Source organism: Molothrus ater, chromosome 19 (assembly GCF_012460135.2).
Source record: "Molothrus ater isolate BHLD 08-10-18 breed brown headed cowbird chromosome 19, BPBGC_Mater_1.1, whole genome shotgun sequence".
NCBI classification, from domain to species: domain Eukaryota; kingdom Metazoa; phylum Chordata; class Aves; order Passeriformes; family Icteridae; genus Molothrus; species Molothrus ater.
In genome coordinates this window covers 4,840,091-4,863,183 of record NC_050496.2, presented here as the reverse complement: position 1 = coordinate 4,863,183, position 23,093 = coordinate 4,840,091, and the positions used below count along the sequence as shown (strand labels likewise).

Sequence of the window (23,093 nt, the reverse complement as noted above, 5' to 3'; positions counted from 1 at the left end):
TCATTCCTATTTTAATAGATGCAATGGTACCAGACATGGCTAGCTCAGCCTGTAATTAAAATTCCAGTGCTAATCCCAAAGATACTCCATAGGAAAAGTTGATTGAAAGCAATCCTCTTGACCATTCTGCTGGAGTTTCCTGTTTTGAGGGCAATCACGTGGCCTCCTCGCCAATTAATTCATGGGAAGAGCACAAGCACTTTAAAGGAGCAGCGATGAAAGAGCAGGGCAATGAGGATGTTTCCAAGCCCCACAACGTGCTCTGAACCTTGCCCTGGCTGTTCCAGGCCCAACACCTGGGCAGGCCCAGGGGAAGTGGTTTGTTCTGCACATCAGACACTTCACCTGCCTGCCCTGTGCCCCTGCAGCTCCGTGAGCCTCATCTGAGCCAGCCCAGGCTCCACTGCAGGGCTAAAAGCCTTGGTTTTGTCAGTCTGGTTTGGTCTGCATCGTAGAGGTGACTTCAATAACAATTTCCCCGCCCCCCCCCCTTACATCTTTAGGTTTCTTTTCCTAAGCCTCATCAGCACCTTCCATAATTTAAACCACACCACTGCTCACAAACCCCACTCCATTCACTTTCCACTAACATTACACCAAAACAAACAAGCCAAGTCACCTCGGAGTGGTGTTATCTGAGCCGTGGGGCAGAAGAGCCTCCTCCAGAGCTAAGTGGCCATTCCCCAGGGGCTCAGCAGCCCCAGGTGATGGTGTGACCTCGATCTTCTGAGTGCTGGGGAGGCAAAGAGTGCTCAGTGCTCCTAATACAAACTACACGCCTCAGAGGTCAGGAAGAAAAGTTTATTGTTTTCAAATTCCTTATCTGCGTTCAACTCATCAGTTCCTGTCAAAAGACATTTGGCAGAAGGAGGCCAATTGCTCTTAGGTTTTTGTAACTGTAACTAGAAAGTGGCCACAGGAGTTTCCCTGGAATCAATCCAGGCACAACACAGAGCCGTGGAAGGAAAGCAGAGTTTGGTACAAACCAAAGGAGAACACTCCTGTGATTTTATCCAAAAGCTGAGAAGAGCAGCTCAGCTGGACACAGGGACCAGGTGAGCCTGGTCATTGTGGGCCTTTCCTTGCCTAAAAGGAAATGGGCTGTAAGGGGAAGAGAAAGCTGCCAGTCAAGACCAAGTTTTACAGAAATTGCAATCTGAATAATAATCTTCCCACATTTCTTTCACCTGTACACCTCCCTTTCTTCTGTAAAATGCCCCTGGAATCCAGAGGCAAAGGGAACTGGCTACAACACCAGAAATTCCCATTTTGTTTCCACGTTGCAAAAATTAAACACAAACAAGAGGTTCCTCCTCCCACTCCCACCTCTTTCTGAGCACACAGTTCTTCTGTACTTTGAGAACTCACAGATCAAACTGAACAAAGTGAACATTCATATTAAAATAATGGGAATTGTTATTTTCCCCCATTCATCTGACATGCACCTTGCAAAGAAAAGTCCCGTTACAACAAAAGCCCAATAATTCAAAATGGTCCTTGTTTCCAACCTTTACTCCAATGGCTACAAAAGGAGAAAAAACACAAAGTCCAGACAACCAGAACAAACTCTTGCTTCACCTGCCAGGACAGGCTGAGTGAAAACCCACACAGTGCTGGTGGAATCTTCCAAATGCTTTATTTAGGAACAGTTCTGCCCATGTGTTGTGGGTTTTTTCCCTACTGAATTGATCACAATTATGAAATTATCTGCACTTTCAAAGTGCCCATCCCCGTGGCACCTGGGTGCTTTATAAAAAACGCTGTCTGGCACGACAGAGATGAATTATCACTCACAAACCTACTGGTCTGCTGTTCCTTATCCCTCATTTCATGTGTAGCTACTGACCAGGGACAAGAAACAAAGCAACAGATGAACTCCAGAAAAAGATCATCTTGTTTTCAGGCAAGGTTTAGATCAGAGACAAAACAAACACCAAGAGATCCAACTTCCCAAGAAGAGCAAGTAGCTATTTCTAAAGCCACCCATGAAGCTATTTTCCCAGGAAAATACTTTCAGGAATAGGTTCTATACTGTATGTAGGTATTTAATGAGGTGTGTGTATGAATAAAGAAGGGTGCTATTGGCCCAGAATACAAATTCACCACCACAGCAGGAATAACCATCAATATTTGATGTTTGCCATCCTTATTGATAAGGAAAGAGGCTCTATTTTGTCATTTCAGAATGTTACATTCTTTAAAAATATAGAGACTTCTGGGTTGAAAGGGAAGGAGAAGTTGCTGCCTTGGCTACTGTTCCACAGCCATTGTGTGGAAGCCTCACCTTGCTGGTTTAGCTCTGCATCTACTTCTGCCTCTATTACCCAATTACACCCCAATTTCTAGATCAAAAAACCAAATAATAGTGAAAAATTATGGGACAGAGGCAGGAATCAAGTTGTATCTATGCCCTGGTCCGTGGTGAGTAAATGTGTACCAACCCTGGACAGGTCACTGATCACAAAACTTCTCCAAGCAGAAAGGAATTTCTCTGTGCTCCAGGTTATTTTCAGCTATTTATAGTGTATGTTTGTTTCTGAGTAATTGTTTGTCTTTAATACACTGGGAGAGAATGTGTGTGCACAGACATGAACACAGGACACAGGGGAGAAGATGGTAAAACTTCCCTCTCTTGGTTTCAGGTGCAGGTATTTGTGTCCTAGAACCTCTTGGAGCTTCTCCTTCAATACAGAATAAAACCTCTGTTCCTCTGGGGGTCCTGGTTAACTTTTGAATCCAAAAATGCCCTTTATATATCCTGTGAGGCCACTCTTGGCCTTCTGCTCCACCTTGTCCTCCAGAGGTGGGAAAGCAACATGGTTAAGGGCCAGGTCAAAGAACAAGGGTTTGCATGGAATGGGCTGGAATCCTGGTGGGAAGTGCACGAGGCTGACTTGCTTGCTGACCAGGGAAGGATCCAGGCAGAAAGTCTCAAACCGTTCTGAGAGAGGCTGCAAGAGACCAAGGCAGGGGCACAAATTAAATCCCAGTCACGTCAAAAGGGTCAAACATCAAACAGGACTGGGCAGCAACTGAGACAAGAGAAGTTCAAGCTCCCTTGTGAGGCCTCTGGGGACTCTGAAAAGGATTTAACCTCCTGTCAAAGCACAGCTGCAGGATCTCTGGAAAACCCTCCCATGTGCAGAGAGAAAGCCAAATAAAGCAAGCTGCCTCAGCTCCTACCCCACTGTGTGAGCTACCTTCAGCACCAAGCCTAATAAAATCTCCTAAATACACCAGTCATGACCAAATCTTGGTCAATGTGACATTTCTTGTGTTGTGAGGACACTCAGGTAACAGGATAAAGGTGACAGTCATTAAGAGCACAGCTGAGCTCTTGGCTCTTACCTTGCCATCCTTGACCTGAGATGGAGACTCAGTCTCATGAGGATCATTTGCATCTGCAAAATTGAACAAAAAGGGGTAAGAATAACAGGCTTGACCTTGGTGTAGAGTAAGATTGTCTCAGGAAGCAGCTGTGCCCCAAGCTTAGCCATGATCCTTGCTCTCTGGGATACACAGGACAATATTTTCAGCAGAATCAACTTGATTTCTTGATTTCCAGAGCAAGCACCACACACACTCATCTACAGCCAACACAGCCCTGCAGTGGGGGAGCTTCTCCTTCACACCGTCATGAGAAGGTCTGGAGAGCAGCACAGACTTTGAGTGAAGCACACAACAAAAGATGATGACAACACCCTCGGGGGGGGGTCAGTTAAAGCAACATTAAGGCAATAAAGGAGGCAACACACTCCTTGTCCTGGATTCCCAGCAGCAGGCACAGCAAAAACAACAGCCCAAGAAATCACAAAGTTCATCCACCCCCCCGAGTTCTGTGGGCCAGGCTGACACTGACAGAGAGAACATCACTGCTCTCCTCTTCTTAGTTCACCCAACCAGGCAAAACTGGGACAAATAAGGCCAAGGTGTCTGCAACAAAAAATGAAACATTGAACTGTTCTGTGCAGGCTCCCAAAACAGGTGCACATCCCCAGGAAGGGTTTTAATATCTCTAGGCAGGGAGCAAGATGCCAATGTCCAGCCACTGCCTGCTGACCTGCACTACACACAGACAGGAGCAGCTAGAACTGGGGGAAAAGTACTTTTCCAAAGCCTGAGTGAATGGTGATGGAGAAACCTTTGGAACTTCAGAAATGAAATAAAGGGAATGAAATAGCTGCAGGGACTTTAGTCAAGATACATTAGAGCAGAGTTCTAGTATAGCTGTGTGTTACTCACCTAAAATAGCTGCTGCTTGCAAGGAATACTTCTCTGCATTGACTTGAGTGATGAGATCCTGAACATCAGGCAGCTCCTAGAGCATTAAAGAAAATTATTTGAGAGCCTGAAATGTGCCAGTCTAAGAGTCAGAGCAAAGGTAAAATCAGAGAGTAAGAACTAAGAAAAATTAACTCTAATGTTGATAAGCTTTCCTAGAAGGGGAAAAGCCACAGCATTGTGCTTCAGGCACGACAGAAGTTGTATAAGAGAAAACGCACAGGTGAGAAAAAGTGATAAATTGTTTTGGAGTTGGTGCAAGTCTGTCCCTCCTCCAAGTGGGGAGCTGAACTGTTCCCATGTCACTACAAGGTCTCCAGCTATAATGAACATTACCCTTCTCCCTAGTCAGAGATCAGTCTTGAATTATAATGGCCTGGTATCTAATTAACAATAAACAGTGGGACAGAGCTGCTTCATAAAACTTCAGCTTCAGGACTGGGCTCCTACCTTGAGGCTGTTCCTGTGAGCTCCAGCTCCCGACTGAACCTCGCAGGCGTATTTCAGCACCCTCTCGTACAGCACGAGGGCTTCACTCCACTTCTTTACCAGGACATAGGACTGGGCAATGAAGAAACACCTGCAACAGTCAAGAGAGCATTCCTGATGTGTTTGTTGTCCACACCTTTTGCCAACTGAAATGACTGGCAATAGGAGATATCCTTAAGTAGCAGTGGGCAGTTTCCCTTTAGGAACTGTCTCAGAGGACAGAGGAACCTGCATCAAAGGCCTGCACAGCACACAGAGCTGTGGAATTAAACTTCTGAAAGTGTCACGTGTGCTGAAGAAAACTTGGCTGTTTCTCAATCACCTGTAAGCTTTGTACACAAGAGTCTTCAATCCAATCTCCTTTTGGAAGTTCTTGTCCTCTTCTAGGCCAGGAAGCTGTGTCAGTTCCACAAGGTTCTGTGCAAAAGAGAGTCAGAATAACAAATGCAGGCATTGCCTTCCTCTGGAATCTGCTGGTCTAAGAGAAAGCTGACCCTCCTGACAAGTCAACAGAACACTCCCAGAGAAATAGTTTCCAGTTTTCTAATCATCAGTTCTCCAGCCTTGTGAAGGACTCTCATTGAAACTTGTGCAAGTTGCCCTCAGGACAGACTTCCTGACACAAACAGGAATTAGGACAAAGACTCCTTAAATTTCACATAAACTACTTCTTCCATAAGGCATTTCCCTCTCCCATTCACAACCTGCTTCAGTCACAGGCTCCCTCAGTTAACTGCAAAATTATGGGAGAAATGGAGAACCTGCTTATGAAGAACAAGTATTTTTAGCTGCTACTTTCCCTGGCCAGCAGAAACTGAGGCAGCTCCAAGGGTGCTGCACAAGAGTCAGACTATTTTAAAACTTTATTAGAGTGCACAACAAAGGACACCCATTCAAGCAGCAGGTTCTGCTCATAACTGAAAGGGGTTTTTTGTGTTTCATGCAGATGTTGAACATCTTTGAGGTACTTGAAGGTACTCAGCTACTCTTCAGACTTCACGGTAGCTCACTTACAGTGCTGTATTTCTGCAATAACCTTTTGTAACACTCAGGTTTCCTACCCATGCACATCCTGTTTATCCTAAGCACACAGAGTTCTCAGGCTGGGCCGGAGAGCTGGATGTGTTTTCTCAGCAGTACCTGCAGGATGATGTCGTAGAGGCGGATGAGGTCCTGCGGCCGCGGCGAGCGCTTGCCGTCCTCGTCAGAGCGCTGCTGCTGCAGCAGGGCCTTCTGCAGGGACTTGGCCATGCTCTCATTGCGCTTGATGGCTGTGGACAGCTTGATGTAGGTCAAATAACTGCCAGAATAAAAAGAGAAATCCCATCAGCACTGTCAGAGCTACTCAGATATTACTCTGGGTTCTGAACTGGTGGCGGAAAAACATCTGGGAGGTCAACGTGAGAGTCTGGAGTGAAATGTTTACAAAGCTCCCTGAATCAGATCCTTATCTGTACAGTCATCCTTTGGGATCCCAAAGGCCCAGAACAAAAACCCATAAAACAAAACCAAACAAAATAAAATCTTGACATAAGAACATGGCTTCTTCACACTAGCACTGGCAGCAATGTTTGCCTATTACCTGTGTAAGTACTGGATGTTGGACACCTTCCCAGAATCGTTTTCCAGAGAGTGTTCTCGTTGCTTCTGTGGGCAATGGAGACAAAACACTGCATGATTTACTTAAAACTGGCAGCCAAGGGATGAAAAACACAGAACAACTCAGGGTTTGAGTAAGTCATGGAAGTAACAGACTTCTAGGCAAAAGAGAGAGGGCTTTTCCACTGCTATTCCCCCACTCCAGTTCTGGAGAGAGTAAATTCAAATTCAGCAGCTCTTTATTCAAGAAATCCCAGCAAGCTGAACACTAAACCACTCCCAAGGAAACATGGTGCCATTGGAAGTAGAAACTGGTGTTTGCTGCTTACCTGGTCAGGTTTCAATTCTTCCCGAACTGCCTGAATGGCATCTCTGCACTCACTGAGTAAAGACTCAAACAAACGTTCCTTTGTCTCCTCATTTTCTGCCTAAGAGCAAAGGAGATTCAAGAAATCAGAATTTTTTGTACAATGCATGAATTAACTGAGGAGATTAAATGAAGTTTCTCCCAAATTATGCCTTTAAGATCCATGGGTAGTTAGAACTCCAATCTGTGCCTGTCTGCAACATATTCTTGGGGGAAATCTGGCAGAAATCTTGGGGAATGGGGTTGGTGCTGAGAACTGAACAGCAGTGAAGGCCTAGCAGACAGCTCATGGCTTCATTCCTGCACCAGTTACCTTCCTTCCCAGCAACTCCATTCCCTCCTGGATGGCACCTGCACTGCCCCCTGAGCTGAGGCTGGACTGCACTGTGGGAAAGGCCCAGCAACACAAGAGCTGAGCAGTCCTGAACTGGCAAACTACCAATGCAGACAGCTCTTGTTATGCTGATTTATGTTCCCATGTGGTAAGAATATGCAGATGATTATCTTTTCTCCACTCCCACTCCAGCAATGTTCACAGTGGCAATAACTTGCTTGTTTGAAGCATCTTTCACAGTAACCCTACATTTCAGCAGCAGGAGTGACCGAGTGCTTTTCTGCTGTCACCATAAGTTTTGTTAAAAAAAAAAAAAGTGAAGCAGCTTTTGGCCTTCTGCCCCAAACCCAGAACTTGAAAACAACTTTTAAAAAACAAGTTGAAGCCTGATCTCTGCCTAATTTATTGGCATATCGTGTACCCAATTAAACAAGCTCCCAAACCGAAACTCAGCCTTTATTCAGATGCTGAGAAGGAAACCAGGTGGAGATTGAAAGACTTTCAATGATTCAGTAAGAAAAAACTACTCAGAAGCAAACCTCAGCCTCAGTGATTGAAGGAAAACTCAAGAGCACCAGCACCATGTTGTGCCACTCCCATCTCATGTAACAGTGTAAGATGAGCTTTGCTGCAATAAATTTGCAATTGTCAAAATGAATAAAAAAATTGGTGTAAAACCATGCTCACTTGTTAATCTACTGCACAGCTCTACAGTCTCTGCCTCTCCACTTCCCACGTCCACAAACCCAATCAGGAATGTTATTTTTACTCCCTCACAAAGCCTCAGGTATCCTGCGATGGAGGCGGTTTTTTGGGTTTGGGATTTTTTTTGTTTTTAATTTAAGATTTGCTCTGAGAATTTTTAAGGTGGGACTGGCTCCTGAGAATAACCAGAGACGAGTCTGACTGCATTCTCAACCTCACCCAGAGCAGCACAGCAATTTCACCGTAAGCACAAAAATGAAAACAGACACAGCCAGATCATCATTCAGGCACAAACAGGGCAAGGGCTGGGCCCTGCAACGAAACAAAGGCTTTCCTTTCCAAGCAAAAACTCCTTGAGCTGATTCTATGCATAAATACACATGTTCTGATTTGGGAGATATCAGATCACAGGACTGAGACACAAGTGCTACAGCTGGTGATTCAACTGTCCTGACAGAACTGCACAGGTTCATCTTAGAGGGTTCATGGAAACCAATCCCACTGAACCCAATCCCAAAAATGTGGAGTGCTCAGCTGTCAGATTTTCTTTGGTCTAAACCACTGTGTAACATCTCTGACACTTATTACCACCCATTTTTGCTGCAATCTAGAGATGAGCACAGAGTCCCTGAGGTAATACCAGCTAGGAGCACATCTGTGTCATGCTGCCCTGCAGCTCTGTCACTTCTACCTGGTGAGAGCCAGTAGGCCCTCACAGTCACACCTTCCAATCCACAAAAGGACTGACACAAGCAATTTCAAACCTGGATTCCTATTTCAGTTTGGCTTATTTGTTCTGTTCCTCCCATTACCAATAAGGCACCAAAGGCAACAGAATAATTGCATTGGGAGACTCCATTTTTACACAAAACAGACTGGTTTTACTTCTAATTAAACCCTGCAGAGCACTGCTGTTATGTCAGGGTTTCAGCTCAGTGAAGATGAGCAGAAAGGTGCCAAAGATCCAGGAAGCACAATTCATTCACCTGAAGCTGGGTGCCCATCACAGCTGACACAACTGCAGAACTGCTGCCAAAAAGGCAAGTTTGATCCCTCTGGGAATGCAAACAGTGCTGCTGCAATGCTCAGCTCTCACCAGTCCACTCAACTCTGTTTAGCCAGAGCTTCCCAGGAATGCAAAGCAAGATTAGAACAAATTCAGGCTGTTCTGCCACTACTTTAAAGAGCAACTGAACTGACAAAGTCCAACTGTTAGCTGCCAGAATGGAAGTTAAATGAGGGAACTCTTGAGCTGTACTTCCACCTGCTGGCCACACTTATGTGCTTCCTGAAACCAAATCCATTCAGCAACATCCAGTTCCTAATATCATGGGTAACACTCAGGTTTCCCACCCAGCCACATCCTGTTTATCCTTAATCACACTCCTCTCACCACTGCTCCCTGCTCTGGTCTTAAACCTCTGCAGGGTTTTTGTTTTATCATTTCTGGTTTTATTTATCATTATTATTCTCCTGGTGATAAAAGGTTTTTAATGCTTCAAAATCCCCATTTTTAGTGGCAAGAGTTATTACTGAAGATCCTTTCAAACTCTGAGTGTATATGCAGCCACTGAAAAGCAGGATACCTCCTCTGGTCACCACTTCCAAGGAAAAAACTGCAAGTGGAAAACTTGACTACAATACTAAAGACATTAATTGTATATGCCACTGCAAGTTCCAGTGAGCTGGACTTTGATGATCCTTGTGAGTCCTTTCCAACTCAGGATATTCCATGATTCTATAAAGTGTTTCAGAACCATAACGTGTGAAATTGATTTACATCCTGGCATTTATTAATCCACTTCCTGCTTTTGAAGATTTCCATAAGTCAATAAGAGAATGGAATAGATCTCATAGTACCTGCTACACCTGGCAAATGGCTATTTGTTGCTGAAGAAAACATGGTCAATATGTATTTTCATTTTGGCTACTCTGAAGTTGAAGCATTTGAGTAAGATGCTTAAAAAAATTAGAAGAGTAATTCAAAACCAGTTACTCTTAAAAATGTAACCTTCATTTCCAAGTGATGCACTAATAATAATGGTTATCACCCTGCTACTGGAAGATAGCCCAGAATGCTCCAAGGAGCAGGAATACTCAGAACAGATATCCCAGACTACTCCACTCTGTGAGAGCAATCCCCAGCTGACACTTCAGCTCTGGGTTATAATCAGTATTCCCCCACTTTTACCTTCAGCTTTCCAGCCCCAAGTTTGAAAAAAAATGAGAATACTCAAAAGCTTTTAGTTCAGGTAGCAGGTACTGCACAGAAGGCAAGAGGATGGTTAGAAGGGCAGGATGGAGAGGGCTGCTGGGTTACCTGAGCAATTGCTGCCTCGTTGTCAGCCAGCCCCAGCAGGAAGATCCTCACTTTGTCAATCTTCACTGGGACAGTTCTCCCTCTCCACTCCACCTCACTCATCGTGGCTGCCTGCTTTGCCCGAGTCTGGGTGATCAGTGCCTGCACAGAACACACTGAGCTTAGGAGCTTGAATTTACAGAGATGCAAAACTGAACCTCCTGAATTCATGTTTGATTGACTACTTTGAAATCAAAGGGCTTTTTGGGAAAGTGTTGTTTCCCAAAGAGCCTAGGCTTGCTTGCTCACTTCTGTTCCATTCTGGCTCTTGAATTGTTTGCTGGAGCAATATTCACACTCAGCACAGTAATAATGAATATTTCAAGCTGAGGCATGCAAATAAATTACCTCCAGTTTTTCTGCAAGAAGACCTTCAGTGCCACCAGACCTCAGTCTCATCTGCATCAACTCATTCATGGCAGATTGGTCACCTGAGAGAATCAACAAATTGAGATCACATTTCCATTTGACTTCAAAATCATTTTCATGTACAAAAACTAATCATTAAATTTTACACTGGCAGTTTAGCTTGCAATTTTATTCTGACTTCATAGGCAAGCTACCACAAACTGTTATTCTGTCTTTCTACACATAACCACAGGTGCTGTTGCAAAATGAGGCCCTTTCTGCATTGCTAAACTGTCCCAATACATGAGCAGAATTTGCCAAAAATATTATGGCCTCAGTGTCACTTAGACCAGGGTTTAACTAAAAATGAATATTGCTTTCCTGGGAACAGATGAGACCCCCCTTCCCTTACCAATGTTGTAGGCACAGTAGCGGATGTTGGGTGAGATCTCCTCCACACGCTGGTTATACAGCACAGCCTGTTCTTCTGTGAAAGCATTGGCCAGCTTCTCATAGATGGTCCTACAGCAAAGGACAAATATTAGCACTGCAGTGTGTGTCACTTGTGAGGTGCTATCCTAAGGGAACAGTTTGTGTCTGTGCTCTGGAGGATGCCATTTCTTCAGCAGCACCTCCCAGTTAAGCACAATTAACAATGCCCAGAGTTAGTTATGTTAGTTTAGTTATGTACATAACTAAAGTGACCCAGCACTATTTCCTGAAGGAAGCTGGTGAAGGGAGGGACTCACTTGCATTTGTTGAAAGCCTCCATTGCTGCCTTCCACTCCTGGTGCTCGAAGCGAAGCATGCCGGTGAGATAAGCCATGTACGCCTGCACACAGAGCGAGGGCAAGGTCACTTCCCCCCATCAGCAGCATGACTGGGGCCACCTTCAGCAGGAAGGCTGCTATGACTCCTGCAGGGGGTGACTAAGCCTTGTCCTTTTCACTGGGGCTTCCCACAGAAGACAACTGATTTGGATGACAGGTTACAGCTACCTACCTCTTCTCCTTTAACTGACTCTGCTGCATTTCTAAGGAACCACAGAATCATAAAATGGAATCACAGAATGGATTGGAAAGGAGCTTAAAAATTATCTAGTTCCAACCCCTCTGCCATGACAGGGACCCCTTCCACTAGACAAGGTCACCCAGAAATTAAAGATATTTCTTGTGTGTTATGCAATGGCCCACTAATGTCACACAGTTTTTTTCCCCAGCAATATGCTATACAATAGCAGTTTAATTAAATGAGCACAGCACTGCTGTTCAAAGATTTCACAAGAGTTGTTTCCTGTTTTCCAGGAACTGAACCCCCAAATCTTGCATTCTTGGTGGCTACTTCAGCACATTTAACAAAAAGGTAACTCAGTAGATAAGCAGTTTCTTAGGCTGTGTTGCATCATCTTAGCTGCCCTCAATTCTTTGTACTTTTATTATCTATTGAGAGATAGTAATTATTTCTTCACCCCAAATTCCAAAGGTTTCTTGTTCAGCCCTTGCAGTACAACAAGATGAAAGTATCAGTGGTTACCTGAGCTTCCAGCTTAGTCTTGGCATCCACCCTGTTGCTCTCACAGAGCCTCTCCAGCTCCTCGGCGTGTTTCACAGCCTTGCGCAGCCGCGACAGCAAATGGAAGCGCTTGCGGGGCTCCGTGTTGGCCTCCTGCTTCAGCTGCATGGCATAGCTCCAGGCCCTCTCTGCATCCATCAGGATCAGCAGCAAATACCTGCAGGGCACAGGAGAGTGCAAGGGACAAGAATGACACTCAGACAAGAGTTGCATCACCACCAGCTCTTTGCCATTTGGTCTGCCAAGTTCAGTAGTAGAAGTGCAGCTTGGTTAGTAAGAGGCAGATGCTTTTATTTCTTGAAGTTCTAAGCACATGAAGTCTTGTTATTCCTGACTAGTTTCTGCTGTGTTTCTCACTCAGAAGTGTAACTACCCCACTGAGGAAGAGAATTAGGTATCATTCTGTAGTACCACAGACACTACAAAGACGAGGGATTCATCATTTTAGGCCACTCTTCAAACTGGTTCAAAATGTTCTTAAAAACACAGGTGAATGCATCATCATGTATTGCTTTCCCACAAGAAAAGACAAGACAGGAAACATTTCAAGTATTCCTAAAAGATGGCAAGTGAACCTAAAATCCTGGCTACTCTCCACGTATTTTGTCAGACGAGCATTCTGTCAAATTTAGAAGATTCAAGGAAAAATTGCAGTGCAATATTTCTGTTCAAACAGAAGGGATTGCATCTCAAACCTCAACCTGCTGGCTACATTCACATTACCAGCATTCCCATGGTTACTTTGCAACAGACCTGAATAAGCATTTCCTCTTCAATGTCACAGGAATTTACTGATTATGAGAAAAATCCATTTTAGCCACTATGAGGGAAGAGAAGGAACAGGCTGCTGCTGCTCCTTCTTGTCCCACTGGATCTGAGCAGTGTCTCTTGCACCTGCACTACAGCCTGAACTTTTATTAATATCAACAACACACATCTCTGAAAAGAAATGTTTTGGATGATATTGCACAAAGTAGTTTTCCACCTGAAACAGAAATCACTGAAAGGAAACTCTTCAGCACCATACTGAATTCTCAATTCCACCCAGTCCCTGTACCTGTTGTCTGAGAGAATCTCTTCAGTTACTTTCTTCCCAGTGAACTTGTGTCTGTTGCCCATCTTGAAGTTGAGAGTTTTGCGGAGCCGCCTCAGTCTGCGGGAGCAATAACCCCTAAAAAAAGACAACCAGAGTCAGAGTTTGGCCAAAGGAGAACTCTGCTTCTGCTTACTGCTCTATCCAAAAAGGAAAAAAAAAAAAAATTAAGGCTGTACCAGGCAATGTTTTAACAATTAAAACACCATGCGTGACATATGGTAGCTCAAAAACGACCTGTAATGCAGCAATTAATAGAAAACAGGGTAAGAAGACATGTAGTTATTGATAATCTTAAAAAATCAGAGTAATGTGGTCATTACTAACTGCTTTATGTGTGTTTATTGAACACTGAGCTCTGGAGGAGTACAGTGCCTACCAGGGAGCTGTGAACACAAGCTCCTATGGGCAGTGGAGATGCAAGAGCCAGCACAGCCCCAGCACAGTACAGCCAAGGGAGATCAGCACACAGGGCCCCATGTGGAACAGCCTGTCAGGGGTTTCCACCTGGCAGATGGGTTTTGCTGCCTGCTACAGGGGGTTACAATTTAAATGAAGTGAAGCCAAGCCCCAGGAGCAGCCCCCAACACTCACCTGTACCTCTGGAAGTCCCCATGCCTCAGGCCATGCTGCTGCTGCGACTCCTTCACGATCTGCAGGACTGCGGCTGGCGTTAAGGGACACTCACAGTGCAGCGGCACCAGCTCCTCCTTCCACCCCAAAGTAACAGCAGGGAACCCACAGACCCCATCAGACAAACACACTTTGAACACTGGGGCGCCCCAAAACCTCCTAAAAGCAGAGAGATGATGGCTCTAAAGCACCTCATGAGCCCAGAGCTCCTGCCTGTCAGCAGAGACCGAGACAAACCTCAAGCACCTCGTCCAGACACCCACAGGAGTGCTGCTGTCACCAGAGCTCCTTTAGGGATAAGGACCCATCCAGGATAACACACCTGACTACAGGACCTCCCCAGCCACAACTGTGACACAGATTTATAGGAAAAGCTGAGGGAGATAAGCTTTCCTGCCCAGGAATGTCCCCTCACTCAAGAAAAGAACAGAATCACTGCTGCCTGCCCAGCACAAACAAACAAACAAACAAAGTGCCTTCTGAGCACAGAACCTCATAAAAAGAGTTTTTGGAAATAAATCCAGGGTTGATTTTCTCAATTTTTCAGCACCTTTCTTGTCTTGCTGCAACAAATATCAGTGACACAAAGCACTGCCCTGTGACCTAGGGCACCATCACTCCATCAGTTCCATCCAGCCTCTGCATCCTTCAGTGTATTGGCAGAGCTCCTACACTTCCTTTATTCCCTCGGTTATTCCTGCCAAATAAAACCATGCCACATTCTAGTAAATCTCATGTTTTTCATTCAGTTTACAAGGCAGGTTATTTTGTGAAATAAAATCTCCACCACACACAAAAAATCTCTGTGCTATATATATTCATACCCCAAAATTTCCCTTTTAAGCTTTACCAAGAAGCCTCTAAAGAAAACCCACAATAGAAAACCAGACTGTACAACCCCAACCAAAGAAAAAACTACACTACACCTAAAGAAACCACCAAACATTTGAAGTTTAAAATGCCAGATGTCTAGCAATTTGTTTTCTTGGGACTACACCTGAAAGAAACTCTCTGAAGTACTAAAACCTTGCACCAATAGTTATTACACTGAATTATTCTACATTTGCAGAACAACCAAGTCCAACTGCAATGTCTCAACACAGCCCTCCTCATCCCTACTGTCTACCCAAGATTTTTTCCAAACTCTCTTTTATCCTGCACAGTTACTTGCTGAATTCACGCCCTCTGAGCTTTTTTTTTATTTTTTCACTGACTTAGGCATTCCCAACACTCCCAGGGCAATTGCTGTGTCTGCACCTTACTCCACACTTACTGACTACACAACACCTGCCATATGCCACGTGGAAAACTGCAACCTGATTTCCCCCGGGCTTCCCTCTGACCCAGAAGATAAAACTCAGCTCTATCACAGCTGTGCAGCTGGACTGGTTTCACGTGGAAGTTTCACCTACAAAACCTCCACGAGTTTTATACGCAGAGATTTCAGGCGCACCAAATCTGCACGAGCCAGTCTGCCTCTTCAGCACACTTGTTAAGATTTTTTAATGTATTATTGCTCACTTCAAGCTGCAGTATCACCACGAGCAGCTCACGGGTGCCCTGCTAAGGCTTTTTTTATGTATTATTGCTCACTTCAAGCCGCAATATGGCCCGGAGCAGCTCACGGGTGCCCTGCTCGCACACAGCCCCGCTGTGGAGACTGACGCCAGCTGTCCCGGGGTTCGGAAGGAGACGCAGCCCAGGCAGAGCGCGATTCCATAAATCAGGAAAGCCAGATGGCCTTTTATCCAAACCAAACCCTCACAGGCCCAGGCCAGCACCGCCCGCAGCTGCGGGGTGCCTGTCCCTGTCCCCGCCGTCCCTGCCCGCCCCGGCCCTGCGAGCCCCGCGCTGCCGCCACGTCCCCCCGCCGCCCACGGGGCCGGGCCTGCCACGTCCCCCCGCCGCCGCCGCCGCGCAGGATGCTCTCCAGGCCCAGGCTATCGCCGAGGCCGCCGGGCTGCGGCCCCGCCGGCCGCTCGTTCTCCTTGTTGTCCTTGCCGTCCTTGTGCTCCTTGTTCTCCTCCGCACCGGCCCCGCGGCCGCCGCCGCCGCCTCCCTGACGCTCCGCCGCCATCTTGCACCGGGGCCGCGGCCGCAGAGCATCACGGGCCGGGAACGGCCGCGCGCGGGCCGCCGGGAACGGGGAGGACCCGGGGGGAGCCGGGACGGGGAACGGGATTGGGAACGGGGAAACCGGGACAGGGAACGGGATCGAGATAGGGAGAACCAGGACAGGGAACGGGATCGGGGGAACCGGGACAGGGAACGGGGGAAACTCGGGACAGGGAACGGGATCGGGACTGGGGGAACCCGGGACAGGGAACGGGAGATCAGGATTGGGATCGGGGGATCCGGGATAGGGAACGGGGGAGCCTGGGACAGGGGTCGGGAACGGGATTGGGATCGGGAGATCCGGGACAGGGATCGGGGGGTCCCGGCGGCCTCCCGGGGCCGGGCCCCACGCAGGCTGCGGGTACGTCCCCGCCCGGCCCCTCCTGCCCGTGTCCCGCTCCTCCATCCCGGACTGAGCCCCCCGCTCCGTCACAGTGTTCTGCCCCAGGCCACCCCAATGCTGAACCCAAAATCAGCCCCAGCAACCCTGCCCCGCTCACCCACCCCAGAACTGACGCCAGAAATTACCCCAAAATCAGCCCCCAGGGTGACCCCACTCCTGGCCATGCTGTTGCCGCTGTTGCTGCGGCAGTCCCGGGGGAGCCTCTCCCTCCATCCCTCTGCCCCTTCCCGGGACACTGCGAGCCTGCTGCTCTGGGCAGCCCTAGAGGAGAGGGGCTTTAAATTCCCCCCGGGCTGAGCACTAAAATCAAATCTTCCCACCTCCAGCAGCCTTAACCCCTCGGGCAGCGCAGCTGGGAAAGGAGAGACCGCCCTGATCTCACCTCACCTCACCCCGGAGCTATTTCATGCTGTTAGCACTAAAGACCAGGTCCTTTGCACGTGGGGCTGAATATCTCATTCGGGACAAGCACCAAATTTATTTGAGCACCTAATGGTGATATTTACATAAACCCTTATAAATACAAACTGCTCCAAGAGCTGCTCGTGCCCCCAGACCCATCTTTGCCAGCCCTGGGCTCTGCCTGCCTGGCTGCACTTTGCTGTCACACTCCCAGAAGCAATTTGGCTCCTCTCCCCTTCCAAGGGCTCAGCTGTGACCTGTTATTCACGATTTCAAACTTCTCCTTTCCTCTCCTAGACAGCAAAGCTCAAAGGGAAAAAAAGAAAGAAATAAAAATCAACCATGTCCTCAAGTGGCAGCTTTCTGTGCACATGTTGTAAACTCTCTGCTCCAGGCTCCAAATGCATCTCCCAGGGATTCATTTCATTCCCTGAGCCCAACGGTGCTCCAGGATGGTGCTGAACTAAGCAGGCACAGCAATTAATGCCTGTTTTACAAACATCAGCTCCTCTCTTGCAGCTGTGGCAGTTCACACAGGCTTGGCTTAGGCTGGCACAGCAGCACCCACCCTCAGGTGCCCAAAAAAGCACCCAAAGGACCTATTCCAGTGTCAGGACAGCCACCAGGTGTGGCACAGGCACAATTCTGCCACACCACCTTTCTTGCACACTGGCAGGAAGCTTTGCTGCTCCTCTGGATTCCTCTGGAACCTGGAAATGGGAGGATAAAACCATCAGCCACCTCCTGGGTGTGTGAATTCCTCCTGCAGAGCTGGCTCTGCCCTCCCCCAGAGCAGGGGCAGGGGGTCACACAAACCTGCAGAGCCCTGAGGGGAGCCTTGCAGCAAGGCTGAGCTGCCTTTGGTGTCACAGGGACTGCTGCAGAGAATAAATCCAGAGTTGCAGGCACTCACATCCCTCTGCCAGCCAGCCCTGCAGCCTGCCAGGCCTGCCAGCCCCACAGCGTGCCTTTTCCTATTGGTTTTGGCCTTTTCCTATTGGTTTTGGCCAGAGGATCTTGCTTTTGGGGATCTGGATCATCTTCCTGCACCCCTGCCCAAACAACCCATCTAGATCTCAGGACAAGAATATATATTTTGCTGCTATTTATTTCTATCCTGCTACTCCCAGGTTTTACTGCTATTGGGAGGAAATGGAGTGTTTTCCCTCTTTTTCTTTTTTTTTTTTTTTTAAATAATCTCACTCTGCAGCCTAAGGATGGGCCCAGCCTGTCTGCAGGCTGACCAAAGACACCACCAGTACCATCATCCCAATACCCTGTGGTGTCTGAGGACACAGGGCAGGTCCCACAGGGCAAAACCTCCCAGGGGCCAGGCTTTCCCACGAGATTCCAGCAATCCCCATGGTCGTGGCTGGGGATGTGGCACAGGAGTGGCTCCCTGGGGACATGCAGAGGAAAGCAGAGCTGAGCTCTGTGTCTCAGCAGCTCCTTGAGCCCTGTGGGGTGCCCGAATTTCCACTGTGCCTGTTTTTTTTTCCTTATTGCCTGCTTTTCCGTGTGGGATATCATCAGGACCACGGAGCATCCTCACCCCAAAGGGGTCTGGTTATCTCCAAGTTAGGCGCAGGTTTTGTGGGGCTGGGCAGCCGAGGGTGGAGAGGGCTCCGTGTGCTCTGGTGGCCGTGTCCCAGGGCTGGGAGTGTCCCCAGAGCCCCAGCACGGCAGGCTCGGCGCTGAACGCCCACTGAGAGAGCGGAGAAGCTGCGGAGTGAGTTAGTTACACGAAGTAATCGACGCATTAAATATTTCCCTCTCCACAGAAGCAAAACAAGGCAGGCTGGGGTGGGGTCAGAGGGAGAGTCCTTGGAGAGCTGATTGCAGCGGCTGCTCCCAAGGCTTCCACCCGTGCAGGACCAAAAAGGCAATTTTGCAGGAAGACATGGCACGAAAAAGATTTGCAATGTATCACACTGCCCTCCCAGCCGTGGGGAGAAATGCAGTTTCTCTGAAAACCTCACCTCGGGTGTTTTGGTGCGAGGATTTCGCTGCCGCTGGACAATGCGGACACATCTGCAGGCAGAGGATCCCCATTCCTAAAAATCAGCCCAGCAGCTCCTGGAGATGAACAAACCAACCCTTTTTCAGTGGCTACTGAAGGGGCAGGTGATAAGAAAACCCCGCAGACGCCTCACTTTGGGTGCCCATCTCCCTTTGGGATGCCCAGCTCCCTTTGGGGCGCCCAGCCCGGCTGCCCCAGCCCCTCCGGAGGGGTAACAGCCCTGAGTGACATTTCCCCCCCCCATCCCCGGGCAAGCCCGGCCCGGCCCGAGCCCCTGAGCCCCCGAGGGTAGCGGGGTGCGGATCCGTTCCCGGGGTGCGATGCGCGGGGCCGGGCGGGAGCCGCGCCCGGAGCCCCCGGGCCCCCCCGCTCCGCCGGCGCACGGAGAGCGCCGGAGCCGCCCCGCCGGAGCCGCCCCGAGCTCCCGCACACGCGGAGGAGGTGAAGGGCCCGCGGCTGCCCCGCGGCTCCCCCGCAGCCCCCGCCGGCTCCCCGTGCGCCCCGGCGGGACCCCCGCTCGCTCCCCATGCACCCCCTTCCCCGTGCGGCTCCCGTGCGCTCCCCGCGCTCCCCTTCCACCGTTCTCCCCCTTCCCGCGCATCCCTGCTGTGCTCCCCAGCGGGCTCTCTCTGCACCCCGTTTCCCGTGCAATCCCTGCTGCAGTCTCCTTGCACCCCCTTTCCCGTGCAATCCCCGCTGACCTCTCCGTGCACCCCCTTTTCCTTTGCCTCCCCGCTGCACTCCCCACTGCACGTCTTTTCCTACCCACCCCTTCCCTGTGAATCCCTGGGTGCTCCTCATTGACCTTTCCCTTCACCCCCTTTCCCTTTCCCTCCCTTCTGTGCTCCCCAGCGTGCTCTCCGTGTCCCCCCACACGGATCTCCCTGTGCACCCCCTCACCCCGTGTGCCCCCCGGTGCTTTCTCCACGCACGCTGCCCCCTCCAGCCCCTGGCCGGGCACTCCCGGCCATGAACGGCTCTCTGGCGGGCTCCGGGGGTGGCTGGCAGCCCGAGTCTGTGATCATCCCACTCGTGTACTTCATCATCTTCCTCGTGGGCACCGTGGGCAACAGCCTGGTCCTGGCCGTGCTGCTGCGCAACGGGCAGGTGAAGAACACCACCAACCTCTTCATCCTCAACCTGGGGGTGGCCGACCTCTGCTTCATCCTCTTCTGCGTCCCCTTCCAAGCCACCATCTACACCCTGGAGGGATGGGTGTTCGGGCCCTTCATGTGCAAGGCCGTGCACTTCTTCATCTACCTCACCATGTACGCCAGCAGCTTCACCCTGGCCACCGTGTCCCTGGACAGGTAGGAGAGGGAACAGGGGGAGGGGCTGGCTGCATCCTGAGGCTCTCCTTTCTCTGGATCCCACCAGGCAGGGAGGGGACAGATTCCCCTGGAGCTAAATCCTGACTGCTGTGATCTCCTGGGCTCCTTGGGGAATCCAGGAGCATTTCCCAGTTGATGCAGCCTCCCACAGTATGAGGGGCTGCATATGGGGATCCCTGGCCCCAGTGCCCAGCTGGAGGAAGCTTTCAGACCCCAAAACTCTAGGACTGGGATTTATCCACAGGCCCCAGCAGTGAAGTGGGGATGAAAAAATGAGAAACAAACAAAGAAAAAAAAAGCTCTGGCTCTTCCTGGGATGCACAGAGAGCCCCTTCCCTCCCAACAGCCCCTGGCAAAGCAGGCAGACCTTGAGGAGAAAAAAGCACTGGGATGTTTGAGCTGAGACACTGATTTTCCCACCCTCCCCTTCTATTAGCAAAAAGCCCTTTTCTGTCCCCATGCTGTCCCTTGTCCCAGTGGTTATCCCAGCCCGTTCCAGGGCGGATTTTACTGGGAAGCCTGGAACAGGCTGGGATAATCTGGGAGCTCCTGCCTGTGCTTTACCTCAGTCCCTGCCTCTGCAAGGGCCAGTGAGTTATGACCCTGCAGCGAGAGGCTGGGAGCTCCTGGTGCTGCTCCACTCAGCGCCCAAACCCTGCCAGGTGGGATGTGGAAAGTCCATGTGCCAGTTCCCTGGGAGGCCCTGGAGCCCAGCTGGATGTGTCCTGCCATCCCAGCACAGCCCTGCACTGCCTGCTGACAGCACCCCCAGGGGCTGCCTCTCCCCCTGTATCCCATGGAGCAGAGGGAACAGATGTGTTGAGCAAGGAGGGCTTGCACAATCCTCAGATATGGGTGCAATTAAGGGACCAGCTAATTAGAGAACTGAAAAGGGGTAATGTGCTCTCACTGTGTGCCAGTACAAAGAATGCTGTGCCTGGGATTCCTGGGCACTTGCTCCTGCCTTTGTATCCTCACTGCCCCAATCACTTGTGCCAGACACTGATGGTGAAGTGAGTGTCTCCTGGATTAGGGGAGGGACAGAATGGGACCATCCCCATTGGCCCCACAACCACTGGGAAGAGCAGAGGGTGATGGGACATGGTCAGGGAGAGAATTTCCTCAGTCCCTTGTGGGTCCCTAAGAAGCACCAGGGAATCAGTTGTGTGACAAACTGCCCTGGAAATCCCAAATCCATCATTTCTGCCCTCTCTCCAAACTGCTCCTGGCAGTGCTCTCTCTGTGCCCTCCCCAGGGCTGCAGCCGTGTCCCTCTCCCTTTGCCATGCAGGTACTTGGCCATACGATACCCCCTGCACTCCAGGGAGCTGAGGACGCCCAGGAACGCCCTCCTGGCCATCTGTCTCATCTGGGGGCTCTCCTTTATCTTCTCGGGCCCTTACCTCAGCTACTACCAGGAGTTCCAGCTGGCCAACCTGACTGTCTGCCACCCCATCTGGGAGATCTCCCAGCGCAAGATCATGGACACCTGCACCTTCATCTTCAGCTACATCATCCCCGTGCTCATCCTCAGCCTCACTTACGTGCGGACTATTCACTACCTGTGGCGGTCCGTGGACCCTCTCCAAGACATGTCAGAGTCCAAGAAGGCCAAGAGGAAGGTCACCAGGATGATCATCATTGTGGCCGTGCTGTTCTGCCTCTGCTGGCTGCCCCACCACCTGGTCATCCTGTGCGTGTGGTTCGGGTACTTCCCCCTGAACCACTCCACGTACGTGCTGCGCATCCTCTCGCACGTCATCTCCTACGCCAACTCCTGCGTCAACCCCATCGTCTACGCCCTGGTCTCCAAGCACTTCCGCAAGGGCTTCAAGAAGATCTTCAGCTGCCTCCTGCACAAGAAGGCAGCGCACAGGGTGCACGTGGCCCAGGCTGCCCACACGGTCAGCACGCTGGAGGCAGAGCTCAGCGAGGTGACCCAGCTGAGCGAAGCCCTGCCCGGGCACCCGGCCGCGCGCTGCAGGGTCCCCGTGCAGCCCTGGGGGGAGGCAGGGCTGGAGGGGCAGCAGCACAGAGCAGATGGCTCCTCTGTCACCTTCAACGTCAGCTAGCACAGCTCCCTCCCACCCCACGGCTTTGCAGTCTCCTCCAGGCCTGGGGCCGGGCGACATTTTGGGTCCAGTTGAATCCTTTTCATTCAAATGCACCCAGAAATCACAACTGTGATGCTGCTGACACAAACTCAGCCAAGAACCAGCCAAGGACAGGCTTTGCTTCCACCAAGCACTTGCTGAGAGCAGAGAGATCAAACCCAAAAATCCACTGCCATGTGTAAACACCTCCTCCTCTGCCATGGATGGACTTACTCCCTGTTGCATCTACACCCAGAGCCTGTGAAAAGCTCTGGCCCCTCCAACCAGCATCTGGAGCTTGTGGGTGCACTTTTAGGGACATTTGGAAAGTCTTGGTTTGTTTGTGTCCTGGTTTAGGAGCTGCATCCTGGGGCAGTGCTGGGCACAAAGCCAGCTCAGGTAGGAAAATCCAGAAGCAAAGCACAGAAGGTCACCAAGGACCAAGGGGAGGGAGGTTGTTTGCCAGGGAAGCACAGCCATGGAGCCATGGTAGGGGAAGGATTTTAATGCCTTTGCACAGCCTGGGGACAGCTCAGCATCTCAAGCAGGAGACAAGCAGGGCACTGACACTGAGGTGGGACAGCCAGGGCTGTGTGAGAGCTGGGGGTGCCCAGCAAACCTGGGAATAAATAAAGCCCCTCCACCCCACCTGCCGTGTCCAGCTCCTTTGGGAAGCCCCACAGCTGCAGTGGAGGAGAGGCTGGGGGGTGGTGGGACCTGCTGGAGGCAGGGACGCTGAGGGGGGATGGAGGATGTGGGTGATGCCCGAGCACATCCCTGGAGGGGGGCGCTGCGGCACAGGAATGTCATGAATGTCACTGCACCGCTGAGTGACGCTGCCCACAAGAGGCTGCTGTGATTCACACTCCCACCCCTGAACCCTGCAAAGGCTCCAGGGTGCCTGAGCCCTGTGACTGCCACCAGCTGCAAGTGAAATCCTTCCTTTTGTT

General features: G+C 50.0%; 2 protein-coding genes across 2 annotated transcripts; one reads left to right on the top strand and one right to left on the bottom strand.

Annotated features, from left to right (window-relative positions):
- Nucleotides 1–787: 787 nt before the first annotated feature.
- On the bottom strand, nucleotides 788–15,887 carry SRP68 (signal recognition particle 68). Its single transcript, XM_036394633.2, has 16 exons — nucleotides 15,707–15,887; nucleotides 13,742–13,808; nucleotides 13,112–13,225; nucleotides 12,016–12,211; nucleotides 11,232–11,314; nucleotides 10,895–11,004; nucleotides 10,483–10,565; nucleotides 10,096–10,236; nucleotides 6,699–6,797; nucleotides 6,353–6,417; nucleotides 5,911–6,070; nucleotides 5,093–5,187; nucleotides 4,732–4,861; nucleotides 4,243–4,318; nucleotides 3,349–3,401; nucleotides 788–2,951 (listed from the first exon to the last, which is right to left on the bottom strand). The coding sequence occupies exons 1-16, from the start codon at nucleotides 15,855–15,857 to the stop codon at nucleotides 2,724–2,726; spliced, it is 1,851 nt and encodes a 616-aa protein (XP_036250526.1). The 5' UTR covers nucleotides 15,858–15,887; the 3' UTR covers nucleotides 788–2,723.
- Nucleotides 15,888–19,683: 3,796 nt separating this feature from the next.
- On the top strand, nucleotides 19,684–22,452 carry GALR2 (galanin receptor 2). The gene is made up of 2 exons (XM_036394724.1): nucleotides 19,684–20,030; nucleotides 21,342–22,452. Exons 1-2 carry the CDS (start codon nucleotides 19,690–19,692, stop codon nucleotides 22,120–22,122), a joined length of 1,122 nt encoding a protein of 373 aa, XP_036250617.1. The 5' UTR covers nucleotides 19,684–19,689; the 3' UTR covers nucleotides 22,123–22,452.
- The last annotated feature ends 641 nt before the right edge of the window (nucleotides 22,453–23,093 follow it).

What these genes read in the sequence shown, in the direction of transcription:
- SRP68 (XM_036394633.2), bottom strand. Translation starts at nt 15,857, where the DNA reads ATGGCGGCGGAGCGTCAGGGAGGCGGCGGCGGCGGCCGCGGGGCCGGT. An exon ending in GAGATTCTCTCAGACAACAG is followed by an intron (nt 12,212 to 13,111) that starts GTACAGGGACTG and finishes TGTGCCCTGCAG; the next exon opens with GTATTTGCTGCTGATCCTGA. An exon ending in CTTGTGTACAAAGCTTACAG is followed by an intron (nt 4,862 to 5,092) that starts GTGATTGAGAAA and finishes TGACTGTTGCAG; the next exon opens with GTGTTTCTTCATTGCCCAGT.
- GALR2 (XM_036394724.1), top strand. Translation starts at nt 19,690, where the DNA reads ATGAACGGCTCTCTGGCGGGCTCCGGGGGTGGCTGGCAGCCCGAGTCT. An exon ending in GCCACCGTGTCCCTGGACAG is followed by an intron (nt 20,031 to 21,341) that starts GTAGGAGAGGGA and finishes TTTGCCATGCAG; the next exon opens with GTACTTGGCCATACGATACC.